Genomic DNA, 25,004 nt, shown 5'->3' with positions numbered 1-25,004 from the left:
TGTGAAATGCTTGAGGTAAGTCACTGACAGTTGGGAGAAGAATCCCAAGTGGGTTAACTCCCAGGCCTGTGCTTACTTCAGCTGTTTCTATTTATGTTGCATTGATGTTTGTAATAGAGTAGTCATAACATTGAAAATTGTATTAGGTTCAGAGTGAGCTAAATGTTTGATTTATTTTTTCATTAATCTGGTTACTTTGCATGTTTGTTATATATATTTATAATATATGGTGAATATATATAATCTTGCTCTGTCTGTGTCTCTCTGGAACGACAGAGTGATGTCATGTCACTCTGTGTCCACAGGAGCCAAGCCCCACCCGAAGAGCTGGGGTTGCTGAGCTGTGTTGCTGGGGGAAGAGCGATTACTGTTGGGACCTTGGCAGCCTGGCTCTCCCTGCTGGCTGGGAAGGGGGTGTGTAAAGTGGGGGCTAGCACAGCCCCGGCCCTCCCTGGCAGCCAGCGGGAGAGCTGGGGTTGGCGAGTGTAGCAAGCAGGCAGCACAGACCCCTAGAATATTTATAGTAAAAATGTACATTTACATTAATAAAACCTATATTAAGTAAAAAACTTTTCCACTTTGCTTTACAGGGTCTTGACAATGTTCACAAACAGAGAGTTGCCGAAGTACTAAATGACCCTGAGAGCACAGAAAAAAGGCGAAGCCGAGAGAGTCTCAATGTTGATGTGGTAAAGTACGAAAGTGGCCCTGATGGAGGGGAGGAAGTGAGTATGAGCGTAGAATGGAATGGGGTAAGTACAGTACACAGTTGAAGAAAATAGCCTAGAAAATTTACCACCATAACACCAACTTTTGTCCAGTTGTCATTCTATTGTGTTTTCGGTAGTTTTGGTAATTCATCTGTTTTACACTCTGTAATTCTGCAGAATTAAGAATTAAAGTACAAGATCTTGCATTCAGTAAATTCTCTTTACGTTTTTATTACTTTTTTTAATTGTCCACAATTTTTTTTGCCCTGTAAAGTAAACCTTTTTTAGGAAGAAGCATTTGAATGCTGATTGAGTGTCCTGGTTTTTGTTGGGTGCATAATCTTAGTCTGTGGTTTCCTCAGTAGATTTGCAATTAATTTATTTCTGCTTATTTACTTTGTCATGCTTGCCTCTAGGTTAAATGTGTCCTGTAGGTGTCATTACAGGAATATTAAAACATAAGTTGTTTTTAAAGTAAATAAAAATAATCAGTTTAAGACTTAAAAACAACTTCAGTCACCTTTCTCCCAACTTTGGCAGAATGTACAATTTGTAAATTAAAGAAGGGTGATCCATAATCTGCTTTTATATGTGCTGGTTCATGGCAGCTTGATAGTAACTATACATTTTTTAAATGAAATGTGTATCTCTACTTCCCATTCACTCCTTTCACATAAGCGTTCTTGTGAGTCTTTATTCTGTCTTTTAATGTCTTGTTCCACTACCTAACATAATAACTGTGTCACTATTTAGAACAATAACAACTTTTAAAAATAGATGTTTTTAATGTGTGATTAGCTGTGCATTTTCTATCCTTTTGTTATGTCTCATGCTTTTAGGTATATGGAGTAAGTTTACTTAATTGTGTTTGCTTCAGTCACTGGCTTTCTTATTGTATTTTGTTGCTACCAAGGGGAGTCAGTCATGCAGGCAATTAAACTGTTAATTCATTAAGCTATAGTTCTGCTAAAAGCACTGATGCATTTTGCCAAATTGTTGTAGTGATAGATTTGTCTGACTGCTTTTGCTTTAGGTTGTTTATCATACTTTACAAACTAGCATGCTTCTAAAGTTCATTTCTCTGACAGATTTCCAGTTGTAAGAAACTTCAAGATCCTAAAGCTGACTTTGTAAAAACTTACACTTGCTCAACTTGAATGGAGAATGTTCTCTCCATCTTTGGTTGGTTTTTTGTCATTTACCAAATGACAGTCTTTTGGCATTGGTATTCTCCATGCCAAGACAGTCAATCAGCATCTGTTGTGAATTAATGTTGCATCATTAGTGTCCCCAAAATAAGTTTGGTGACTCAATTTTATCTTAATGTTGTCCACTCAGGATTAGAACTGTGTACTGTACTCCTCCCTTATTTCTGCCGTACTTTGCATGCCTTTGTGTGTTATAAGTGAATAAAACCTTTTTCTACTGTTTGCTTTTAATTAAAACAAGCATGCAGGTTTTGGAATGATAAAGAACCTTCTGGAAAAATACAAGATGGTATTTCTAGGTCAATATTTGAATGAAACCTGATAAAAATATGTTGACCTAAAAAAATTATTTGCTTTTAGGGACCAAAATCAAGGAAGCGTTGATTTTTACAAAGTCTAGGAATTGCACCATTCATTTTTAAAATGTTGCATCACTTTTCCTGATACACATGGGACTATTCATAGTCCACATTTTCTTCCTCACTGGAGGGAGTTTGTTCATACACAAGTAAACAGGAAACTTCCCAGTATTGCTTTTTACCTTATTTTGATGCTGTTCTTTTCTGTACCAGTAGGGTGTGATGTGTTATCCTTCCTTCATCTCATCTCGCCACACATATTCTGCTTCTCAGACAGGAAGTACTGTTGAATTTCTATCATAGACAATTTAATTTTTTTATGGAGATCAAAGAAAGTGCTTCTTTTAGTAAAAGCCGCCTTATGTGCACCTGAACTCATGAGTTGGTTCAAGAACTTGGCTGCAGACAAAACAGTGTAGCATTAAGGATACACATTGTTTAAACTTTATATAGTTGAATTTTTTTTAACTGTCCATGAGAAATTTTCTGCTGTTTTTGACCAGAAATCCAGAAGAATAATAATTTTGTGAGGGGAAAACAAAGTAACAGAACATTGCGGAGAGTAACTTTCCACATGTAGTATATCTTGGACAAGAACTGTCCCCTCATGATACCCTCCCTACCCACTCACGAGGCTTCTGGCTGCCGCTGCTGGCCGTCTCATGTGGGAGAGGGCTGGCAGCAGGAGCTAATAGCCTTGTGCCAGTTTCTGCTTCTGGCACCCCATCTGCCATGCTTGGGGTGGTCAGCTCTGACCACTGGCGGAGGCGGGAGGAGGCTGAAGCAGCCCTCTGCTTGTGGTGGGCTGCTCTTGGGTGCTAGTTAACCCATACCAGTAAGCATCACCTTTACTGGGTGATGCTTATGGGTAACTAACTAGTTACCTGTTCATATCCCTATTATGTATATTGTTTACTAACATTTAGTTTAAAAACTTGTTCTATAAATATTTACAGTACACTGTTCTCACAACTTATTTTAAAAACATAAGTTTCAAATTGTAGCTAAAGAATTTGCTTTCATAAACACTTCAAAATGTGTTTTCTTATACTGACTTTTCTAGACAAGCTTGAGTCTTGCTCCTTGTCTGTCTCAGGAACTGAGAGAGATTTTGTTACACAATGGCAACAAAGTTGAAATGCAAGCTAACTTGAAAACTGTTGATCTGAATGTGCCTATTTTAAGATGCAAGGAATAATTTGCCTTTTTATTCATGGAATCATTTAACTGAAATGTAGATTAATAGTCAAAGCTGCTGAATGTCCACAAACATTTCAGAAAGAGTGATTCAATAAGTGTCTTTATGTAATTCTAAACAAAACATAAAATCTAATTTGATAATAGACCTCTGTCTGCAGGTGAAGATTTAATTGAAATTCCCACCTAGTGTTCAGTCACTGTCAGTGGGGCATCTTCTGTTAGTATTCATTCCACTTGCTACAGAGAGATGCCTTCATCTTTTGACAGTCTTAAATGATATCTTTATTCATTATCCCACAGTTGAGAATGGAAAGACTATTCAATTATTTTGTAACTTCTGTAGGTAGGTAGTTCTTTCAATTCAGTTTTGAGGACCATTAGGGTAGGCAGTATGTGGAAACTTGCATTATAGTATTTTCCTTAGGCATTTTAAAATAAATATATATATAATATACGAGAATAAATCAACAGTTCCATAGATTCTTTTTATCTCAAATCAGTAGACAGAATTTTGTTTGGAGGAGTAAGGGAAACTTTTCCTTTTTAGTGTTGGGAGGTGTATTCCTGACAGAAGTTAAAGCTTAAATGAATGCACCTTGTTCTGTTCATTTCTTTTAAAGCCTTTATTAATTTTTTTCTCTTTTTTTAGAGTTTTGTATTCTTTTCAATTAAAAAAAAATCATTCTTTTCTCTGCATATACTACACGTGATGTGTTTTATAATATAAAAGCAATTTGTTTTTTAAAAATTTGCTTTTCTCTTATTTACATACATTAATAAAAGACTGGATCTCTTTTGGTAATTTTTGTATGATGCATGTTAGTGAAATAGGTTAAAATACATAAACTGCTATCTTTTTGGTAATTAAAAGGATCAGGAATAGCAGCACTTAGAGGTGCAACCACAAATCTTTAATTTTAAAAGACATCTCGGCATATGACCTAGAAATACTATAAGCATAACTGTTCAAAATTGAAAACTGTTGAACTTTTCCCAACAGTTTCATTCAGTTTTTCTTCTCTCCATTTCTGACAGGCCTAGATGCCTTTTGTGATTCTTATACTGCCTCCTGCATGACGGGCGTGCACCATCTTCAAGCTTTAACTTCTCTCTTCAGTACTGACTGCTGTTTTAGCAAATCCCTTACTATTTTTGTCAGAGCTACACTTCCTTGTAAACTAGCCATTCCTTCATTGCTAGTGTCTATTTTTTGTTTCCTGTTTCTCTACATGTGTAGCTTTACAAGATATGTATCTAGTCATACAAAATGTGTTATTACAACCATTTGCTATGTAATACTTAAGTAAAAAGTAAGAATGAACTTTATAAGTAGCTGTTCACTATGAAAACAGGTAGTTAAAAGTATCACAGAAGGTATTATTAAAATAGCATGATGGTGATCTTTACAGAATAAAATGTAAAAGTAAGGCATGTGCTCCAAGTGCTTTAAAATGTATTTAGAGACCTATAATGTGGTTAACCTCAATATGGAACTCCGGATAATTCTAAAGTAGCATTGCTGTTTAGTTTTTGTGTGAAATTTTGGCAATTATGCTTTTCTCTACTAATCTTGGTGTTCGGTGATTTGTGTATTTGTCTTTCTAACTTCTAATAAACTCACTCCAACTGATGGCTGTCTGTCTGCTTAGTAGTACTTTCTCCTTTTTATAGTCCTTCCTTTCAAAGTGTAGCCATGTAGGATTTCTCAAAGTAGTAAGTGGTACTACTACTTTTACTAAACTGTTGACTTTTAAGAGAAAACTAATTATTTGGCATACAAATTTGGTATCTCTGCTTAAGAGTTAGACTTCTCTGTCATAAAATGAGAATGTAATGTGCAGAAATCTATCATTTCATCTTGTTCTGTATTTTTCTGAAACATGTTGAAGGTAAAACTAAATCTAAATATATATAATTTTCTCATCCTAAATGATACCTACATTTTTAATAAACTTAATGTATAGAATTTACTAAATATGTTAAGTGCATATGGCAGAGATAAATAACAAAAATAATAAGTTTGTTCTTTTTAGACCTTGATAGAATGCTCTTGCTTGATATTGCATTCACCTTTCCCATATGGTCGCATGAAAATAAATATGGAATGCTATAGAGGTGACAAAGGTGTTGATATGCATTTATGAATTATGTATAGTTTAAGATTATTTTTAACTGTTATGGATTACAGTTAACCATAAATTGAACAGATTTTCATCTTTCTGAAATCTTTGTGATAAGTAGATGCTATTGATTATGAATGCTGACCATAATCTTGGTAAAATAAAACTTAAATGACATTTTAAAAATGTATATAATTTGGCACTATTACCCAATGGTAGCAGAGCACAAGTATTTTTACAATACATATTTATTCAGCTGTGGAGGAGGGGTAAAAATTGTTGCAGTTTCACATTTATTGAAATTTTTTTCAGGATGGCACTGGATCTTTAAAACGCAGTGGTTCCTTTAGCAAACTCCGTGCTTCAATTAGACGCAGCAGTGAGAAGCTGGTTAGAAAGCTGAAGGGAGGAAATTCACGAGACAGTGAACCAAAGAATCCTGGGTAATTATCTATTCTTAGATGTGCTGGTGTGCCCAGTTTGTGTCCACTTTGTAGCTTAGCACTGACCAAGGTAGCCTTTTCTCTTGTGGCCATAATGTACCTTTATGCACTTAGAATTGTGGTACATAAGAAGGATTTATGCATATTGCATTCTTTACTGATAATGATACAGGGAATAATTTAACACTGTTTTAACAATGCCTTTATTTTAAATGGAAAAATTAATTTGTGTTTAGTATTTTTTGCTCACGTTTTTTACAGAATTTTCAGCTTGTTAAAAGGGGATGCGTAGTGTGATGGCACCTCTAAGAAAAAACTTTATTTAGAATATGTTGATATAGTCAGTATTATTGGTGCACTTTATTAAACTGCTAAATTTCTCTTCTCTCAAAGAATAAATTAAGCTGCCCATACTTTATTCTTAAGTATTGGAAGAGGAGTATGGGGAGAGTTGTTCGTTTGTTTTGCTTCAGTAAAACTCACGACTAGCATTCTGAATATTTAATGTATTAAAATAAACTTCAGTGTTAACATAATTTGGCATGAATTTTTTTAGATCTATATAAACAGTGTGTTTCACATACTGTACATATTAACATTCTACTAACATTTGAAACATTCTCTTTGTCAGGAGTATAGAAGTGGAAAGCTATTGTTAAAGCAAACAGAATGTTGCCTCTCAGTCCTTAGTGTTGAGGGAAAAGGTTTGTTGAAACCTTTAGTCATGCTTTGTTTAGAAATTAACATGTGACATTTATTAAAAGTTATGTCAACCCAGCTACATGGCTGGGAGATGTGAAAAATCTACACCTCTGAGCAATAACATAGTTAAGCTGAGCTGAATCACATTGTAGACAGCACTAGGTCAATGGTAAAGATATGATTCTGTGCCCAGTGAAGGGAAGTCAGTGGCAAAATGCTCACTGAATTCATTGATGAACAAGCAAGCTGTAAATGAAAGGCTGTCATTTTTCTTTTCAATCAAGCTAGTGGGAGAGTGAATTTTTTTAAAAAAGGAAAGCTACACACAACACTGTAGTGGAAGAAATTCAAAACTGCAAAATAGTTGAGTAAAACAGTACAAATGCTAGTCTAGAATGTGTGTCTCATCCTTCCAGTGTTAAAAAAAAAAATTATAAATGTTTCTTTAATTTACGTACAGCTCTTTATCAACACTGCCTATTGCTCTGGTTCATCATTGTTTTTATACACTGTAATTTAAACCTAATAAATATTTCCTCTATTCCAATATTTTGGGGGAGGTTTTAAAAAATGTCAACATGTTATGAAGTCAGGTTGTTATTCCTGGTCTCCTGCAGTTGTTAATAGGGAATATATGACCAACTTATTTTTTCCCTTATAAATATAATAGCTAACGGGCATTTTTCTTATATTTTGAAATGCTTTAATTTATTTGGCATTGCAATCTGCTATAAACACCTACTGTATGTGTGCTGCATGTAAGTAAAAGTACTCTATCTACATAAATATAAACCATATTTTTGACTGTATGCCACCTGCTAACGTATGTGTGGTATTTTATTCAAATGATAAAAGTTAGTGTAGAACAGATATTAAAGTATCAATATCATCATTGGCTTCCTGTGTTCTTTGAAGGTGTCTCTGATAATTGAAGGTAAAATTCTTCATTAGTTTATCTTTTATATACATATTCCAGAAATAGTTCGGATTTCAAAATCTTTCAATGATCATGTAGTGCCAAAAAAATAATTTTCAGTTCCTAAAAAACTTGCAGTACTGGCAAATTTTATTTTGAATTAATCTTTTGACTAGTAAAATGCACAAATAATATCTGGAGGTTGATGAGAATACCTATACAAGCTTTGTTTTTGTACATAAAATATTTAAAAATATCTTAATTTTCATTTGCGTAGCTCTTTTTGAAAAATGTAAATGTCTGGTTTGTAAAAATTATTTTTTAAACTTTTCTAGATCATGAAAGCACAATTTAGAGGATAGGATTAAGTGAAATATCTTATTTCAACTTCATTTCTGGTAGTAATATTGCTTTCCATAGTAATTTGCTAGATTTAGTTAAAACTGCTCTGTTTTTTTACTGACATTTGGTGTATATATTTTTATGTAAACACACATTTGTATTTAACATATTGTAAATATTCAGATACAGCATTGCTAGTGTGTATAATTATCTACTGATTTATAAAAAAAAAATTAGAAACAATTTTTCAGATGTTTTATTTTTTCCATGAGATCATGGGGTTTTTTCTTATTTTTCCCTTTTCCCTTTAGTATCTCGTCTGTTTTCTCTAAAGCTTGTTCTTAGTAGGAACAGGTGAATTGCAAACTACTTTATCCTCACTTATTGTCATAGTCATTGATCATGCTGTCAAGCAAGGATTAATATCTCAAGTGAGGAATAGGCGACAGGAGTAGATGAGCTCCAAAGCCTAGTCATCAGACATCTATTCACAGAAAATTGAGGGAAGGCGGATTTAAAAAAAAAATCACTTGTTGGCAAATTACTTCTATGGAAAATCTTTTTCCTTAAGATGATAGGTCTGCAAGAGTTGGGTATTATAAACACACCAAGTTTCAAGTCCTGTATGAACTACTTTCCTTAGGCACTTCTTTTATTCCAGATCTTTAATTCTAAATTTATTTTGCTTTGTTGATAGGTTGATGATTTTGATCTCTCATTTTTAAAATTTGACCATAATTCAGGTTAAACTTACCACAGGAAAGCTTTTTTAAAAAATAGATAGCTTTTAAACTTACAGAAAAACGATGCATGTATGTTTAGTATTTTTATAGTCCTGTTTCTGATTTGAAAAAATTCCAAGTGCATTTGCAAGCTAATTTTCATATATAAATTAAAATCTAATCTACTTCTAAAGTAAATCAATTGCTAGTAACTTTTGAAACTTAATCATAGTATCTGTTTGAGGTTCATTATTAGCACTTGAGCAAAAGTATACCGGATGTTTGGATAAGTTTGTACTGGTGGATTTTTTTTGTTTTCCTGGAGTTTGGATTTTGGTTTTTAATAAATCTTTATGCACTTACTTTTTTAAGAGATTTTAATTTGGAATGTTTTATGTGTGTTGCAGATTAACATATTTTGACTTTCATGTGTAACCTTAATTGTGTATATTATATAAATAAATAACAGATAGGTGTAACCAATGCATGATTCATTGCTTCTTTTTTGTTGCTAACACTTGTCATATTTTAAATCACGTGCATTCTATCTGAAACGTTCAACATTAATTACTCTACTTTCATTGTATATCTGCTACCTGCATTCATTTCTATAGGTTTTTGTATTTTTGTTTCAGCATTCTAGACATACACATTATTTGGGCTAAGAGCCCTCAGAGCACTTAAGAACATGCTTATCTTCGTGTGAATAGGCCTGTTGATTTCAGTGGGACCAATGACTAGGTTGTTGTGCAGTGTTAGCTGTGCAGAGACCCCTTCACTCACAGGTGCAGGAAGCCACCTGTGCAGATCACATTGCAGGATTGGGGTCTAACTTTGGTGTTAATGTGACACACACAATAATTTTAATGTGCTCCTTTTAGGAGCACAAAAATTATATGAAAGAGCCAGTGGTACCAAACGAACAGAGTACCACATTTTAGTTCACCTGTCTTTGGGGTGGGGAATAGCAAACATCCATATTGTACCTTTTCAGCAAAATATTTTGACATTGGGGACTGTTTACATTAATTTTAAGCTAGCGTTGTAATTAATCTTACTTTTTAAATAGTTTAGTCTTAAATGTTATAGGTGTTTGAATAATTTTTAATAAAGTTCAGGATGAAAACAATGACTAAGAATATCAATCCTCAAGAATATGGAAGTTGATATAATATAAAATCGTTAATACAGAGTTATCCTGATTAACACTAGCCCTTCTAAAATAACAAGGGTTTAAATTGATTGTATTATCTTTGTGGTATATTGCTTTCATAAGACCATTTTGGGACTACCACTGCTTGAAATATATTATGGCCACTAACAATGATAGTAGTAGCAACCTTACAGTGTCCTTCACTTCAAAATGACTGAAATCAGACTCAGCAGATTTTTTAAAAGTTTGCTATTTTTTGCCTTATTTATGTCAACAGACATCTTTCCATAGTTTTTACTAGTTAAAGCAACTTATTTGATAAATGTATCAATATGTATTAATATTTTTCACAAACATTTATTGAACAACTACATCTGAATAAAACTTAAAAAAATGAATAGTCCTGTAGTACCTTAGAGACTAGAGAATTTATATAGTATCATGAGCTTTCGTTGGCGCAACCTGCTTCTTCAGATTAATAATTTTTTTTTTAAATCAGCTAAATAATTTTAAACTAAGCACTAAATTGAAGCATATGTTAAATTAATGTATTCAGAAATGACAAATTTTGGAAACTGATGTTAATACCTTTAATGGTTCAAATTATTTCAAACTCATAACGTGCTTAAGTACTCTGGGGCTGGCAATTATTTTGATACTTATCTTAATATTAAAAGAGCAGGAAAATGTGCAAATAAGTAACTACAGGAAGTATTTCTCTTAAAGAGCATACTTCATATTAGGTTTCATGGCTTATATTAAAACTCCCTTAAGTTTGCATCCGTATCATTATACCTGTGTGTTTAGAGTAATTATTCTGATTGGTTTATCCTTGCATGTTCACTATCCTGGTTGCAGCATGAAGCGTGCCAGTTCTCTGAATGTTCTTAACATGGGTGGCAAGGCTACTGAAGATCACTTTCAAGTAAGAAGATCTATAATATTCTTACACAAGTAGATACATCCAGCAGGGTTTGGGCAGAAGAGCATGAGAAACAATAAAATGATAGAGTACTCGGTAAGACCCTCAGTATAGCAAAGCACTTTAAGCATGTGCTTAAGTCCATTAGCATTCAGCAAAGCACTTAAGCAGGTGCTTAAAGTTAAGTATGTGTTCAAGTCCTATTGATATCAGTCAGTTAAGCAGGTGCTTAACTATAATGCTGAACTAGGGCCTGAATTGGAATATTGGAATGTCTAATATAATTTAAAAAGGAATATTTGTAAAGATCAGATATTCTGTATTTTTGATGGAACAAGCTTCTCTTAAAAGGTCCAGTCATACTAGGTGTTATGTGCTCTCAAATCCCAATGACATCAGTGAGACCTTATGGTACAGAGGAACAGGCCCTAAATGTATCTCATGTTAAGTATTGGTTCTACTAAAATCTAAACTGTAACTATTTTTCCTATTTTCATTGTGCCTGATAGCTACTACACATAACTGTTTGTACCTAATAAGTTACCACTGCATATATTGTTAAGGAAAGCTAGTAATGTTCTATGTTCTAAACATCATTGTGCATTTTACTAACAGCAGCTGTGACTAACTTTGAGGGAAATATTAATTTGTCAGTGCCAGCATACTGTACGATGTAGAATCCTCACCTTTATTTGTCCCAAGGCTTATAACTAAAACTGTCGCTGCATGGATCTCTTTTGCTATTGTGTGACATAAAGGTATCTCCTTTAGTATTAGCCCTAAAGAATCTTCTGTGGTTTTTTTAGTTCTCTGAAATTTATGCAAAGATGTTCCTTCATTAATTTATGTGAACGTTGACCCAAAAAAATCCACCAAGGTAAACAAAGCACTTTGCAGCAGTAATACAAAAAATACTCCAGGCTATCAAAATTTGAGGCCATGTCTGCACTAGGGAACTATTTAGAAATTACTAAATTTGACTTAAGAACTCCCAATTTACCAAATTCGAACTAGTATGCCCTCACTATGGGGAAGTATCAACATTAGACCAAGGCAGGCACCGTAAATGTGGATGTGCTATCTTGGACTTAAAGCCCAGGAAGAGCTTAGGGGAACTGCGGGAGGCCTCCCAGAGGACAATAAGCTCGAATTAGCAGTATCGGAACATCCACAATAACATTATTTTGGAATTAGCTTTATTCTTCATGAAAAACAAGAGTTCGAATTCCATGACCCATTGTTTCAAAATAACAGGTTTGGTAGTGTAGATGCACCGCTTATAAATTCAGACATGGGAGGGGAGCTATTTCAGAATAAGGTCTTAGTGTAGACCAGGGCTCACAGTCTTAGCCTAGGAGCAATTAACTTTATAACTGGTTTTCTGTGCATTTTATAATCTGTGCTTTCTCAGTGAGCTTTACTTACCACATCTGAAATGTGTAAAGTTAACAGTATATTTATAAATTTTACAAATATTTTCCCCTGAATTTGCCAAGTAGAGAAACACTTGCCAATATTGCTAGGCTGTCAGCCCCTTCTGTAATATTTGTGTTAGTAATGCAAAGAGAGTGCACAGATATAATTATATCTGTTCAGCATAGCTAGATGAAGTAAAGATAGTTATCAGGATATGAAAAAAACCTTGTATTTCTCAAACTAAAGTAGGTAAGCACTATCATTTTCCTAAAGTATACTAATTGTTCAGGTTATTTGCATTAGTTTGTAATTTTTAGGCATTCTTTTTAGACATCCAGGTAACTCAAGCCTTTTAATAATTGTTTTCATTTTTTTCATACAGGAACGAAATAATTGTCTGACAGAATCAAGAGCTCTGAGTGCCAGTCACACTAATTTGGCACATTGAAGTTCTTGGACAAAAACTAGCTAAAATTCCTTTGTGAATAAAGAAGCACTGAGACTCTCAAAGCTTTGGTTCCTTATCACTCTCTATAGGAACATCTAATTTGTAGATTACATTTTGTAATGGACTGCTGTTTTTACTATTCTAAAATAGTGACATTTTAAAACATAGTGGATATTTTCTTGCAAGAGAAACAATATAGATGTATATTACTCATTGCACTGCTGTCATTCGTGCTACTTATGTTGATGTCTGTTAACAGATCTGAATATCAGCAGCTGAAACGTGAAAAAATAGAAATATACATAAACATACCAAAATGCGAAGGAGAAGAAAGGGTTCTTTATATTGATATTTGAAACAGGTTAAATGAAATGTGTAGCAGAAAGTATATGCAGTGCTTGAATGAGACAAATATCTGTTATGTCATCACTGTATAAATTCACAATGGGGTTTACTGTACTGGTGTGACATTACCTTGCATCACTGTGTCTCACAACTTCAGATGTCTTGCCTTAAAAGTAGAGCTTAAATACTGGATTCCTTAATCACTAGATGTAGATACTAAATTTCGTAATGGAAACACTTAGACTGCCTTTAACTATAGGTGGCATGCATACCAACACCGATAACTATGAAACTTTGTATCTTGTTTATTTAGGCCCAGTAATAAGTAGTGATTGATTTGGGGGAAATGGCAAACGTTTTGGCCCGTATTTTTTTTCAGCGGATGTACATTGAAGCTTTGGGGTACAACAGCCCCAGAGCAGTAGCTGCTGTTTTACTAGAGCAAAACATTGTGCCTCAGGTTTCTGACACATCTCCATTGTTTATTCTTGCTTGCTCCAACTCTTGCCTCTCTCCATAGTAGTTAACTGCAACAGGAGTAAATGAAGCGGGTGACTCCATTCTAGGCTGGTATACTGTGGAATAGCTGCTGTGCAGAGGACCGCTTATGAGAAACTCTACTGAAGTTTAATAAGTTTAAGGCCCCATTAGAAGCACTAGGTGCCCTTATTTGGTAGACAGGTCACATTTCTGATCAGCCTTCCTTTTTAAATCTATATATGATTAATAGATATTCTGTCTGTATTGAGGCCTGCTGCTTGAACTAAATATATGATGTTTGAATATCTTGTGAATGCTAATATTTTCAGTAAAATGAGACTTTTAAAATACTACACTTAACAATTTGTAGACAGGATTTATATGCAAGTGGAAAAAAAGTAAAAATGCATGTTTTTAAATGGTTATGTAATTAAAATACAGAACAAAAATAACTTTGGGATGAGCTGGAATACTAATATGAGCTTAGACTTGCACATATTGAGGTAGGATAAAGGAAGGTGAACAATAAGTTTTGGTATTTGATCAGGCTGTGAAGAACTCATTAGACCTAAAACTTTTATAAATGCGTGTCCCACTTGCATTCTAGTTTTAAAGCTTATTTTAATGACAAATGAAATAAGTTATATGTATAATGCACTTATGTTTACTATGAGGTACTTCATTAGCATCTCTATAAAAAAGAAATAATTATATATGGTATATTTGCCATAAAAATAGTCCAGAAATTGAGACTTGATGCTGCTTATGTATTGTGGTTTTAGTGCATACTAGTGTAATTAATTGAACTTGAGAATAAAATCTGAACAACAATTTGTTTAGAAGCTTCAGAGGGCTAGCTAGCTGAGTTAGTCTGTAACAGGAAAAACTTAAACAACAATTAGGCTAGTAGCACTTTAAAGACTAACACAACATGTAGATGGTGGTATGAGCTTTCGTGGGCACAACCCACTTCTTCAGATGACAGAAGTAGGTTGTGCCCACAAAAGCTCATGATACCATCTACATATTTTGTTAGTCTTTAAGGTGCTACTAGACTATCTCTAAACAAATTAAACAATAAATAGTCAATGTGGACTCGAATTCTAATTGTTTGAGAGCTTTTTTATTGTTTTAATAAAACATAACATACATTTGTTGATGAATTAATAGTTCTCTGCATAAAGCTTGAAAAACTAGCTTTGTGGAACTAAACAGCAGTTGCTGGGTGGATAAGAAGATGGTATCCATCGCTAACTGATGGGTAGGTCACATGGCTACAACTGCTTTGTGTCAGCTTCCCCTTTTGCAGTAACTGTGAAGGATTCTGATGCAGAGGTCTGCCCTGCCCTGCAGGTCAGCCTTTGCCAGTAAGGGAGAAGCTATTACAGTAATAGTGGTTCAGAGAGCTTTACAGCTAAGGTGACTTTCAACCATATGAAGAGTACCCTACAAAGGTCTGTCTTTGTATAAAGGGAGCTATTCTGATTCAAAGTTCACTTGAAGATTAGATGTTTGGCGCATTTTAAAAACTTGTTTCCCAGCCTTTATCTTTCAAATTTGAATTAATGTTTTGCAGCCTCTCAAAGAACTGGAACTTGTGTAAATATATAAATATGTTTAAATATTTAAAACTTAATTCAGACCTAATTAACTAAAATTTTTATTAAATGGTCTTTAAAGTTCAAGACTAAAGTATGTCAGACTCCATTCATCATAGAATCTCATTCATTTTAGGTCTTTTAATAGTTCAGTGAAATATTGTAGGTGGTACTATTAGTACTATACTTACAAATGTGACTTAAGTGCTTTATATGGGTTAAGGAATTCTGTCAAGGAATGATAAAAGTTAAAATTTTGACCTACTTCTCTATTTCACACCATCTCTCTAAAACAAAACCACTCTTTAACCAAGTTGCAAAATCTGTATAATTTGTGTGGATTTTAGCATTATTCTTCCTTTTGTTTAAATGATCCAAAAATTACTTTGCCAGTATATGCATTTATTTAAGTGGACTTCTGAGTTTACTTTTAAGTTAAAATGGAAGTGTCACATTAACTTTTTTGCTAGACTTTATCATTTTATGCACTACTTGCTAGCATTACTGGCACTATCATAGAATACTAGGACTGGAAGGGACCTCAAAGTCATTGAGTCCAGTCACCTGCCCTCATGGCAGGACCAAATACTGTCTAGACCAGGCATGTCCAAAGTCAGGCCCAGGGGCCAATTGCGGCCCGTGTTCCGGTTTAATACGGCCCCACAGGTAATTTGGCAATATCTATCTTTTATGGCCCCCAACGAATCCATATGTATTGAGATGAATACATTGTAAAATCTCAGTTAATGTCAGTTGGTCTAAATCAGTTATAAATATATTTGGACACAACATGTATACTTGGTGTTATGTTCCTGTTCATAATTTTTGAACTTAAAAGTTGACAGACAACCTTTATTACCAATAATATGTAATGTACTTTACAATGTTCCTGACATATATTTCAGCTTCCTGGATTTTTTTTCATCTGGCCTTCAGATATGAAAGGCAGAGTGATTTAACACCTGTTTAGATTTGTCATCCATGTGACGAAATGAAAAGTATGCCGTTTGCAATAAACTTTGCATAAAATAGTTAATTTGCATTTAATTTTAATGGTTCAAATAATGTCAGGCAAAATGGTCGACCCTCACGCATGTTCACTTCATCAAATCTGGCCCTCTTTGAAAAAAGTTTGGGCACCCCTGGTCTAGACCATCCCTGATAGATAAATTTAGGTTAGATAAATGTCTAACTATTCATTCTTGATTCGTGATCTAATTAAATGTTAGCAGTGACTCATATGCTCCCTTTGTAATTAGATGATTAAACTAGCTGTTTACTGTTTGTAAACGCTGTCCCCAGTGGTAGCAAAGTATTTGAAATTATGTATGAACTAACCGACATTTATTTTCATGCTTTTGTATTTTTAAAACTGAGTGGTAGTAATTCAAGAAGGTTTAAGCTGTGGTTAAACTGTACAGTTAAAGAATTCCACCGATTTAGCAAATGAGAAAAAGTATGGTTGTGATGTGTATGTACCATTAAAATGGACTGTGCAGTGCTTCATCTAAAGTGTGTTTACAGTATTTGATAGGTTTAAGTGTGTAATTTAGTATGTGTCAACTAGGTCATTATATGAAAGCTGCTAAGTATGTATTGCAATTTAGTACTCCATGTCTGCCTATAATAAAAAAAAATACTGCAAGGAAAGCATGAAAGTTGAAAGTTTAAAGTTTAGTATTATAGTACAGACTTTGCATTATCATAACATGCATTTGTAAATGCATTGGTATAAATAATCCCTCTTTTAAAAGTAAACACATTTGTGAGGGGAAATTGTGAAGTTTACACTTGGTTTCAAATCATTTATACTGTCAGTACTTGAGCGGAAGAAGTGAATAGTGGTGGTGGTTGTTTAAGTAGCGTTATGACAAATTACCCACGCATTCATCACCCAAACTGGTAGCTCTAATGTATGCATTTGGTGAGAAAGTGAAGGATTATGTGATAGGAGTGGCAAACTCTTTATCCCTGTAATACAATTGTTATGGATGCTTTGAAAGGAGTCATTAAAAATATCATAGCTAAAATCACTGGTTAACATTAGTTGCATTTTAAAGCACAGAAGATGCTTAGAACTGTAAAAGTACGGCAAAAGTACGTGCATGGACAAAACCAAAATAGACTGAGTGATATACAATTTTGATGTAACAAGTATACCAAAAAATTGGAAATGAGGCTTCTTCAGCATCTCGATGTGTTGATTGGACACTGTCTCCAATTTAAAGCTCCTATGAAGTTTTTTACAGTTATGAAGAGTATTTTCCTATGCAACTTGTAGGCTGGTGTAAAAAAATTAAGAATGTACAACTCGGGTTCTATAAAATCACTAAGGGTATTTTGGTATTGTTGGGATGGGAGGAAAATGGGAATCAGTAGCATTTTTAAGTAGAGCCCTGTTCAGATACAATTTTTGTATTCATATGCCTACAGACCATTTTTTGCAGATCCAATGTCAGATAAGCAGATCTGCAGTACTTTAAGAGCAGTCATGTCACCTTTCCCTTTTCAATCCAAATTAAAAAAAAATGTAGATTTAGATTACAAAATTAGTTTAAAACCTTCTAAGACTGGGGTGTTGTGTTTTGCACCTTAAAACCATACTGTTTGTCCAGCTGTTGAAGGAGAAATGGAACCCTGAATTCCTTTCTTGAAAGAAAAGCTTCAAAATAAAACAAAACATTAATTGTTAAATACAGCAATAATTCACTCTAACTTCATGGCAAGTTCTGCATTTAAATCAAAGATTAGGCTTTTTAACTAGACCTTTTATTTGTCTTAAAGTGCATTTATGGAATCAAAATTTTTCCTTATATACACCAGTGTCTTTACAGTGCACAGAATAATGATCCTATACCATTCTAGTTTAACAGTAATCCATTTCCAGAAGTGCATATAATGTTACCACTGAACATCTCCTTACACTGTGTGTGTGTGTGTGTGTGTGTGTGTATGTATGTTAGAGCTATAGTTTGATTTGAAGCTGTTAACAAAACATGTCTAAAGTGTCTTTTTGGCATTTATTTTCAAAGTGTAAAAATAAAATATTAAAGTGTAGTCTTATAATAGTTCTGTGTTGAATAAAAGTGTATTTATGAATTTTAGAATGTAAATCTTTCATGTAAAAAATTTAGATTTTTCCTGTACAGAAGTAAACCTCAGTTGTGAAACCCAAAGATTAATAAAGCTATAAGGAACAGTTCCTAAAAGTGCATTTGTTACATACTGGAACAGCTGTGATTTTACAACAAAGCTACAGTATGTTCCTATGTTGCTGATAAGATTCTGCTGAAAAGTAAGGAACCTCCAAAAACTACTTAGCACTATATACAGATCATGGGCTTTTGAACCACCCAACTTGTATTGAATTAGTGCAGTGTATTACATGATATAAAAGCAATTTATATATAGTTAAAACTGATAATATACAGTAAAGATTCACTGTGAACACTGGAGGTTTTTTAAAAACCTCAACTTGTGTGTACAGAATTTAAAAAAATTACTATAAACTATTGTAATCAGAGCCAGAACTACATTTGGGGATTCAAATAAGGACTACTAATTGACTGTACTGTGAAGTAGTTTCAATGTGGTAATCACTACTTCCCCTAAATTTTAAAGCATCTGAACCCCTGTTCATGTTTTAATGAGTCAAAATGGGCTTTCCATGAGTTATAGATCAATACTGCTGACCCTGGAACAGCTATGCTGCTTCTAACATCTGTTGTGAAACAGAACCCTGATAATTGTCTTGTTAAGCAAGAAAAAAAAGTGGCCATATGTATTTACATGCAGTTGGGTGTATACTAAGAACTCCTCTCCTATTGAAACACATTGGCTGCGTCTAGACTGGCAAGTTTTTCCGCTGTCTACATTGGCTGCTTGAATTTCCGCAAGAACACTGACTTCCTACTGTCTGAACTCAGTGCTTCTTGCAGAAATGCTATGCTGCTCCCGTTCGGGCAAAAGCCCTCTTGCGCAAATGCTTTTGCGCAAAAAAGCCCCGATCGTGAAAATGGCAATCGGGGCTTTCTTGCGCAAAACCACATCTAGATTGGCATGGACGCTTTTCCAAAAAAAGTGCTTTTGCGGAAAAGCATCCATGCCAATCTAGATTCTCTTTTCCGTAAATGCTTTTAATGGAAAACTTTTCCATTAAAAGCATTTGCGGAAAATCATGCCAGTCTAGATGTAGCCATTGAGAGAGAGTTACCTTTTTAACATGTTAATTCAAATGTTTAACTGAAGAAGCTTTTGGATTTGATTGGTGAATGCAGTTTAATGTCTGTATAGCTATCTTTCTGCAAACACCAGGCCAGCAAAACTAGAAAAAACTCTTAATGGGAAGTTTGACAGTTTACATTTTATAAAGGGGAAAAAAAAAAAGAGGTAAATGACTTGCAGGTTATACACGAGTCTAACTACTGCACATCACAGAACAAACAATTATACAAATTTGGGTTTACAATTTTGACAAGCTGTAGCTAGTACAAAATCAGATATTGTAGCCATAATGTATTAAGTTGGGGAGTAACTTTCTGTGTACGTGAAACACACAACTTGGCAAAAAAGTAAAGTAAGTGGGTCAGTGCACTGCCACACAGGTATAGTATGGAATGAACTTATAGGGCAAGTAGTGCTCTAGGTGTCATTAAAAGGGCAAGATACCATCTACAACAAGCCCAACAATGGTCTCCACGGCTTCCCCTCCCCCCCATGGCCACCTCTTTCCATAGCTACTGACTGTTATGCCTGTCCATCCAATATGCCTCCAGGTTCCTTGTGCTTTAAGACAATACCAACAGAGTGATATTTAAACATAACTGATTGTTTCAGTATAAGTGTATCAAGCCAAAGCTAGATAAGCCATATGGTTCATTTAAAAACAAAACTTTTATAAGCTTCAGAGGGCTAGCTGCATTAGTCTTTAACAGGAAAAACTAAAAACCTCAAATAGTCTAGTAGCACCTTAAAAGCTAACAAAACATGTAGATGGTATCATGAGCTTTTATGGGCACAACCCACTTCTTCAGATGACAGGAGTGTACAGGTTTGACAGTAAGGATATGAAGGACTAGTCAATTATCTGACAAGCAAAATGCTTATTGGATAATCAAGTTGCTCCTCCTGTGGGGGGTACTTTAAAGTGGTGCTGCCACTTTGAAATGCTGGGAGGAGCCTGACTCCAGGCTCCCATGGTGGCATTTCAAAGCCGCAGCACTGCATGGAGCCTGGGGCTAGTGGGGAGTTCCCATGTTACCCTGGGCTCCACATAGTGCTTTTGTCTTTGAAGTGTAGCAATAGCTCTAGGGCTGTTTCTCCACTTCAAATGCCCTATCGACTAGTCTATGCGAAGTGTATCAACTATCTGATTTAACTACTTGCAATTTAATATCCCTAGTTTACAGTGGGCCAGAGTAGGGATCTGATAACTGATCATTGTTAAAAATGCTTAATCAGCAACCTTCAAAACAAAGGTACAAAAATAATTGTCCTCAAGGAACAGAAGGCCCAGACTGGTCATCTATAATAGTATATAGGATTCTATTGTGCTTGCCAAATAATGTTCAGTAAGACAGTCTGGGTATGAAGACCTACAAGGATGTCTGACTCAGATTCAATTCACATGCTAATGGACTCAATTGTGATGAAGGCTGGTTGGGCACTATCAACTTCATAGTGGCTGAAGGTGCAAACAGCTCTTTATGTAGACTCTCATGTCTCATAGACTTTAAGGGACCATTTTGATCATCTAGTCTGACCCCCTGCACAATGCAGGCCACAGAATCTCACCCACCCACTGCTAGAATAATCCTCTCACCTATATCTCAGATATTGAAGTCCTGGAAACAATGGTTCAAAGACCCCAAGATGCAGAGAATCCTCCCGCTAGGGACCTGTGCCCCATGCTACAGAGGAAGGTGAAAAACCTCCAGGGCCTGTCAGGAAGGATACTATCAATTGACTTTGATTCTTATCTGCTTCGTTTTAACTACCCTATCTTCAGATACTGATTTCCCTGTCTCCCACTGCCCTCCTTTTCTTTCCCTTCTGTCTCCCCTTCTCTTCTATTTTAGGTCTGCATATCCTAAACTCAAAACTCTGGTTATCTGAAGAAGTGGGCTGTGACCATGAAAGCTCATGATACCATACATGTTTTGTTAGTCTATAAAGTGCTACCAGACTTTTTTTTTTTCTGTACAGCCTAACTCAGGCTAGCCCCTGAAGCTTCTGCCTCAAAGACGATGGCCAACCTTACAGATTTGTTGGAGAGACAGCATGGTAGTGATCCCCTAAGGATCTATACTGTTACCTCATTTTCCAGATCATTTATGAAAACGATCAAACTTTGATTAAGATAGTTAAGTCCCATGAAGAGTTACAAGGGATCTCACAAAAGTGGGTGACTAGATTAGAAAAGAGGCAGATGAAATAAAACATTAATAAATGCAATCATCTGTTGCTACTCAAGAAATCTTGGAATCACTATGTTTTCTCTGAAAACATTAGGAAAGGGATCTATATCAAGAAAGGAAATATCCTTATACATCTATATAAACACAAAATACATTCACACCACCTATAACATGTGCAGTTCTGTTCCCATCTTAAAAAAAGATTAGAATTGGAAAAGGTAGAGAAAAATTTTTTTTAGGCATATGGAACAACAACTACATTAGGAGAAATTAAAAAGATAGATTATCTTAAAATAAAGATGATCGAAGTGGGATATGTTAATCTTTACATTATGATGTGGAGAAAGACTAAGGAAGTGGTTTTTTTTTTAACCCCTTCTCATAACCCAAGAATCAGTCAGGGGTCACAATGAAATTAGGCAGTAGGTTTTAAAACAAACAAGTACTTTCTCACAATACACAGTCAATCTGTGGAACTCATTGCCAGCAAATGGTATGACAAAAGCATACCTGAGTATAAAAAAAAAAAATTAGATTCAGGGAGACTAGGGTTCATCAACTGTTATTACTCAAGATGGTGAGGGATGCAGCTGCATGTTCTGGATATCCCTAAACTTCATGGCTACGTCTACACTGGCCCCTTTTCCGGAAGGGGAATGTTAATTTCAGAGATCGTAATAGGGAAATCCGCAGGGGATTTAAATATCCCCCGCAGCATTTAAATAAAAATGTCCGCCGCTTTTTTCCGGCTTTTAGACAAGCCGGAAAAGAGCATCTACACTGGCCCCGATCCTCTGGAAAAAGCGCCCTTTTCCGGAGGATCTTATTCCTACTTTGAAGGGCGCTTTTTCCGGAGGATCGGGGCCAGTGTAGATGCTCTTTTCCGGCTTTTCTAAAAGCCGGAAAAAAGTGGCAGACATTTTTATTTAAATGCCGCGGGGGATATTTAAATCCCCCGTGGATTTCCCTATTACGATCTCTGAAATTAACATGCCCCTTCCGGAAAAGGGGCCAATGTAGACGAGCCCCATGACTTCCAGAAGCTGAAGGAAGTGGATAACAGGAGATAATTGCCCTGTTCTGTTCATTCCCTCAAGTTTCTGGCCTCGATTCTGGTCTGACCCAGTATGGCCATACTTATATGCTCAAGGACTGGCTGGCTAGAGTAATGAGGCAGGTAGTAAAACGAATAATAAAAGGGTAGGGTTAAAGAAAAAGAGGAAATCTGGGAGTACTCAGTGCAAAAATAGACGTGTTGAGAACAGAAAAAAAAAAAAAAAAAAACAAGGAACCCAAAAGGCATGAAGTGAAGAAATTCTAGAAGCATGGGTTAAAAGGGATTGGAATTGCTCATTTATTAGAATACATTTAATCTAATTGGTATTACTGAATCTGTTGGGATGATTTTCAGGCCACTAATTTTTTTTTCACATCTAGCTATCTGGTGCTTCAAAATAGCCAGTTTCATAAAACTGAAAACAATTATTAGCCATATCAGTTGCAAAGAACTCAGAAAAATGCCTTGCATGTTTCAGTGTCTCAAAGGAGTAGACATGTTAGTCTACAACTTTAAAAAGAAGTAGTCCTGAGTGAGGAAAAAAAGGGGGGAGGAATCTTCTCCCTTCCCCCCCTTATAAATTGTGAGGATCCCCCCCTTTTTTCTAGCAGGCAATGGCAGAATTATCCCTCTTAATATAGAAAAAGCACAAGTATTCAATAAATAATATTGTTCTGTATTTTGGGGGAGAAACACAAGTACTCGTATGGAAACATACTTTTCATTTTACTAAAATTTCATGAGGAATGTTAAACAGCACCTACAATTACACATTTTTAAATGGGGGATTCAATCACTAGAAACAGTTGTTTAGTTAACAGGGACCAGGAGAACTGCATGGTGACTTATCTGCCTAGTGCTATGGCTGTGGATCAGTGGTTATCAAAGTGTGGTCCACAACTGTGTTGTAGGTGGGCTGCAGGCTTGGGGCTCACCAACCCCTTCAGCAAGGAGTAAGTGCTGAAGCTCCAGCCTCATGACCCCCCACGTGAAGTTGGAGACCCAGCACTGGCTTCCTCTGCGGGGGCACAGGCAGAAGAGGCCAGCCTTGTAGGTCAGAGCTGGCTTGCAGGGAAAGGAAGCTGCTCTGTCCCCTACTGTTTCCCCTACCCTCAGCTGAGGAAATGGTAGTGCAGAAAATTGCTCCCATTGGCTGAAATCTTCGGGGAGGATCTTAGGAAACAGTCAACAGCTTAGTAAGGAGGAGAGGATGGAAAAATAATAAGAAAATACACTTAAGTCATGATAAGAAACAGTCAAATGAAAAGGAGTCCCAATCACAATTTGTAGTAGACAGTCAAAAAGTGACAAGTTTTTAACATGCTTAAAGTCTAAATAATAAGATGAGCGAACTAGAATGAGGCTATTAATCTAATGGGCATCACATAAACTTGGTGGAATGAGGATAGTCAACAGGACACATTAAATACCCGGGTACAAAACATATCAGAAGGATAGAACAGGTCATGCTGGTGGAGTAGTGACGCTATATGTCAAAGAAAGCATAAGCTCAAAGGAAATAATCTCTATGGGTAGTGATTATATGCTCTAATCTAATGATACATTACAGACCACCTGCCCAGGATGGGCATACAGTGTTTAGTATAGTCTGCATTCCAAAGATACAGTTGATCTTTTATTAAGCTCCGTTCTTTTCCAAGGTAGATGCATCAAGGTGCAAACCCAACTGCACATAAAAGTTAGCACAGTTACCTATTCTCATATATGGTTCTCTATTTTCTCAGAATACGGTTATAAAAATGTACAGTTCAAACAACATCTTTCATATACATCTTAGGTATTCTTTTTCTGCAGTTGAAAAAAAATACTATGGTTATAGCTTCTTGATTCACAATCATTTATATCTATCCTTGAGAGTAGATAGCACGCAACGTTTTCAAAGTGGTGATTTCACTTTAACTCCTTTCACACCTTCCAAATCTACTGCATAGCAGCAAAAAGACTGAGGAAGATGAGGAGCAAAAACCACTCTTAGGGTCCTCAAAACACTTCCAATATGCTGTAATGCACCAACAGGTGACTGCTGTGATTGTGTTAATCGACTGGCCATCAATCTCATCAACAGTTGATTGGACCAGGTTAGCCCAAGTGCTGGAGAAACGTTCTTATCCAATAAGCTGAAAGGAAACAGTGTTTTATAAAAGTTTTTGCATACATGAAACAAGATGTTTCAAACTAAATTTCATTTTAGGTAGACATAAATTAGAGCTTATATGTCAACTTTCAGCATTTTGCTGCATTAAGGGTACAATGCTCCACAGATATGACATCTCTCTTGACAAATCATTGCTTTTGCCAGAGAGAATTACAACGGTCAACTCCAAACGATTTTCAACCACAAACTACAAATTACAGGGCTATGTACTCTGGGTTCCATCAGAGGCAACATTTAAGAAGGGGGGTAGATTTAACACCCTCCATTTTCT

The 25,004-nt window shown here is 35.4% G+C and overlaps 2 protein-coding genes across 12 annotated transcripts in view; one reads left to right on the top strand and one right to left on the bottom strand.

The window, feature by feature from the left end:
* The window catches only part of KLC1 (kinesin light chain 1), a 76,533-nt gene extending 58,247 nt beyond the window's left edge, over positions 1-18,286 (top strand). The window contains exons 13-16 of one of the 5 annotated variants that reach the window (XM_075926481.2): positions 591-725; positions 5,910-6,040; positions 10,734-10,800; positions 12,596-18,286. In XM_075926481.2, coding sequence (XP_075782596.1) covers positions 591-725; positions 5,910-6,040; positions 10,734-10,800; positions 12,596-12,661 — 399 coding nt within the window. In that variant the 3' untranslated portion in view covers positions 12,662-18,286. Of the gene's footprint in view, positions 1-590; positions 753-4,512; positions 5,108-5,909; positions 6,041-10,733; positions 10,801-12,595 lie in introns of those variants that run through there. The other 4 variants (XM_075926480.2, XM_075926483.2, XM_075926482.2 and 1 more) reach the window with 4 other exon arrangements.
* Positions 1-25,004, bottom strand: part of XRCC3 (X-ray repair cross complementing 3) — a 56,822-nt gene that overhangs the window by 11,393 nt on the left and 20,425 nt on the right. For 6 of the 7 annotated variants that reach the window (XM_075926490.2, XM_075926496.2, XM_006116891.5 and 3 more), the window contains one exon: positions 22,462-24,695. The exons of the other annotated variant lie outside the window; for it this stretch is intronic. In XM_075926490.2, the coding sequence (XP_075782605.1) occupies positions 24,455-24,695 (241 nt within the window). In that variant the 3' untranslated portion in view covers positions 22,462-24,454. Of the gene's footprint in view, positions 1-22,461; positions 24,696-25,004 lie in introns of those variants that run through there. 7 annotated transcript variants of the gene reach the window in all.

This window comes from Pelodiscus sinensis, chromosome 5 (assembly GCF_052426305.1).
Source record: "Pelodiscus sinensis isolate ZL-2025 chromosome 5, ASM5242630v1, whole genome shotgun sequence".
Classification (NCBI taxonomy): Eukaryota; Metazoa; Chordata; order Testudines; family Trionychidae; genus Pelodiscus; species Pelodiscus sinensis.
Note: the sequence above shows the minus strand (reverse complement) of the source record. Positions and strands in the feature narration are given on the sequence as shown.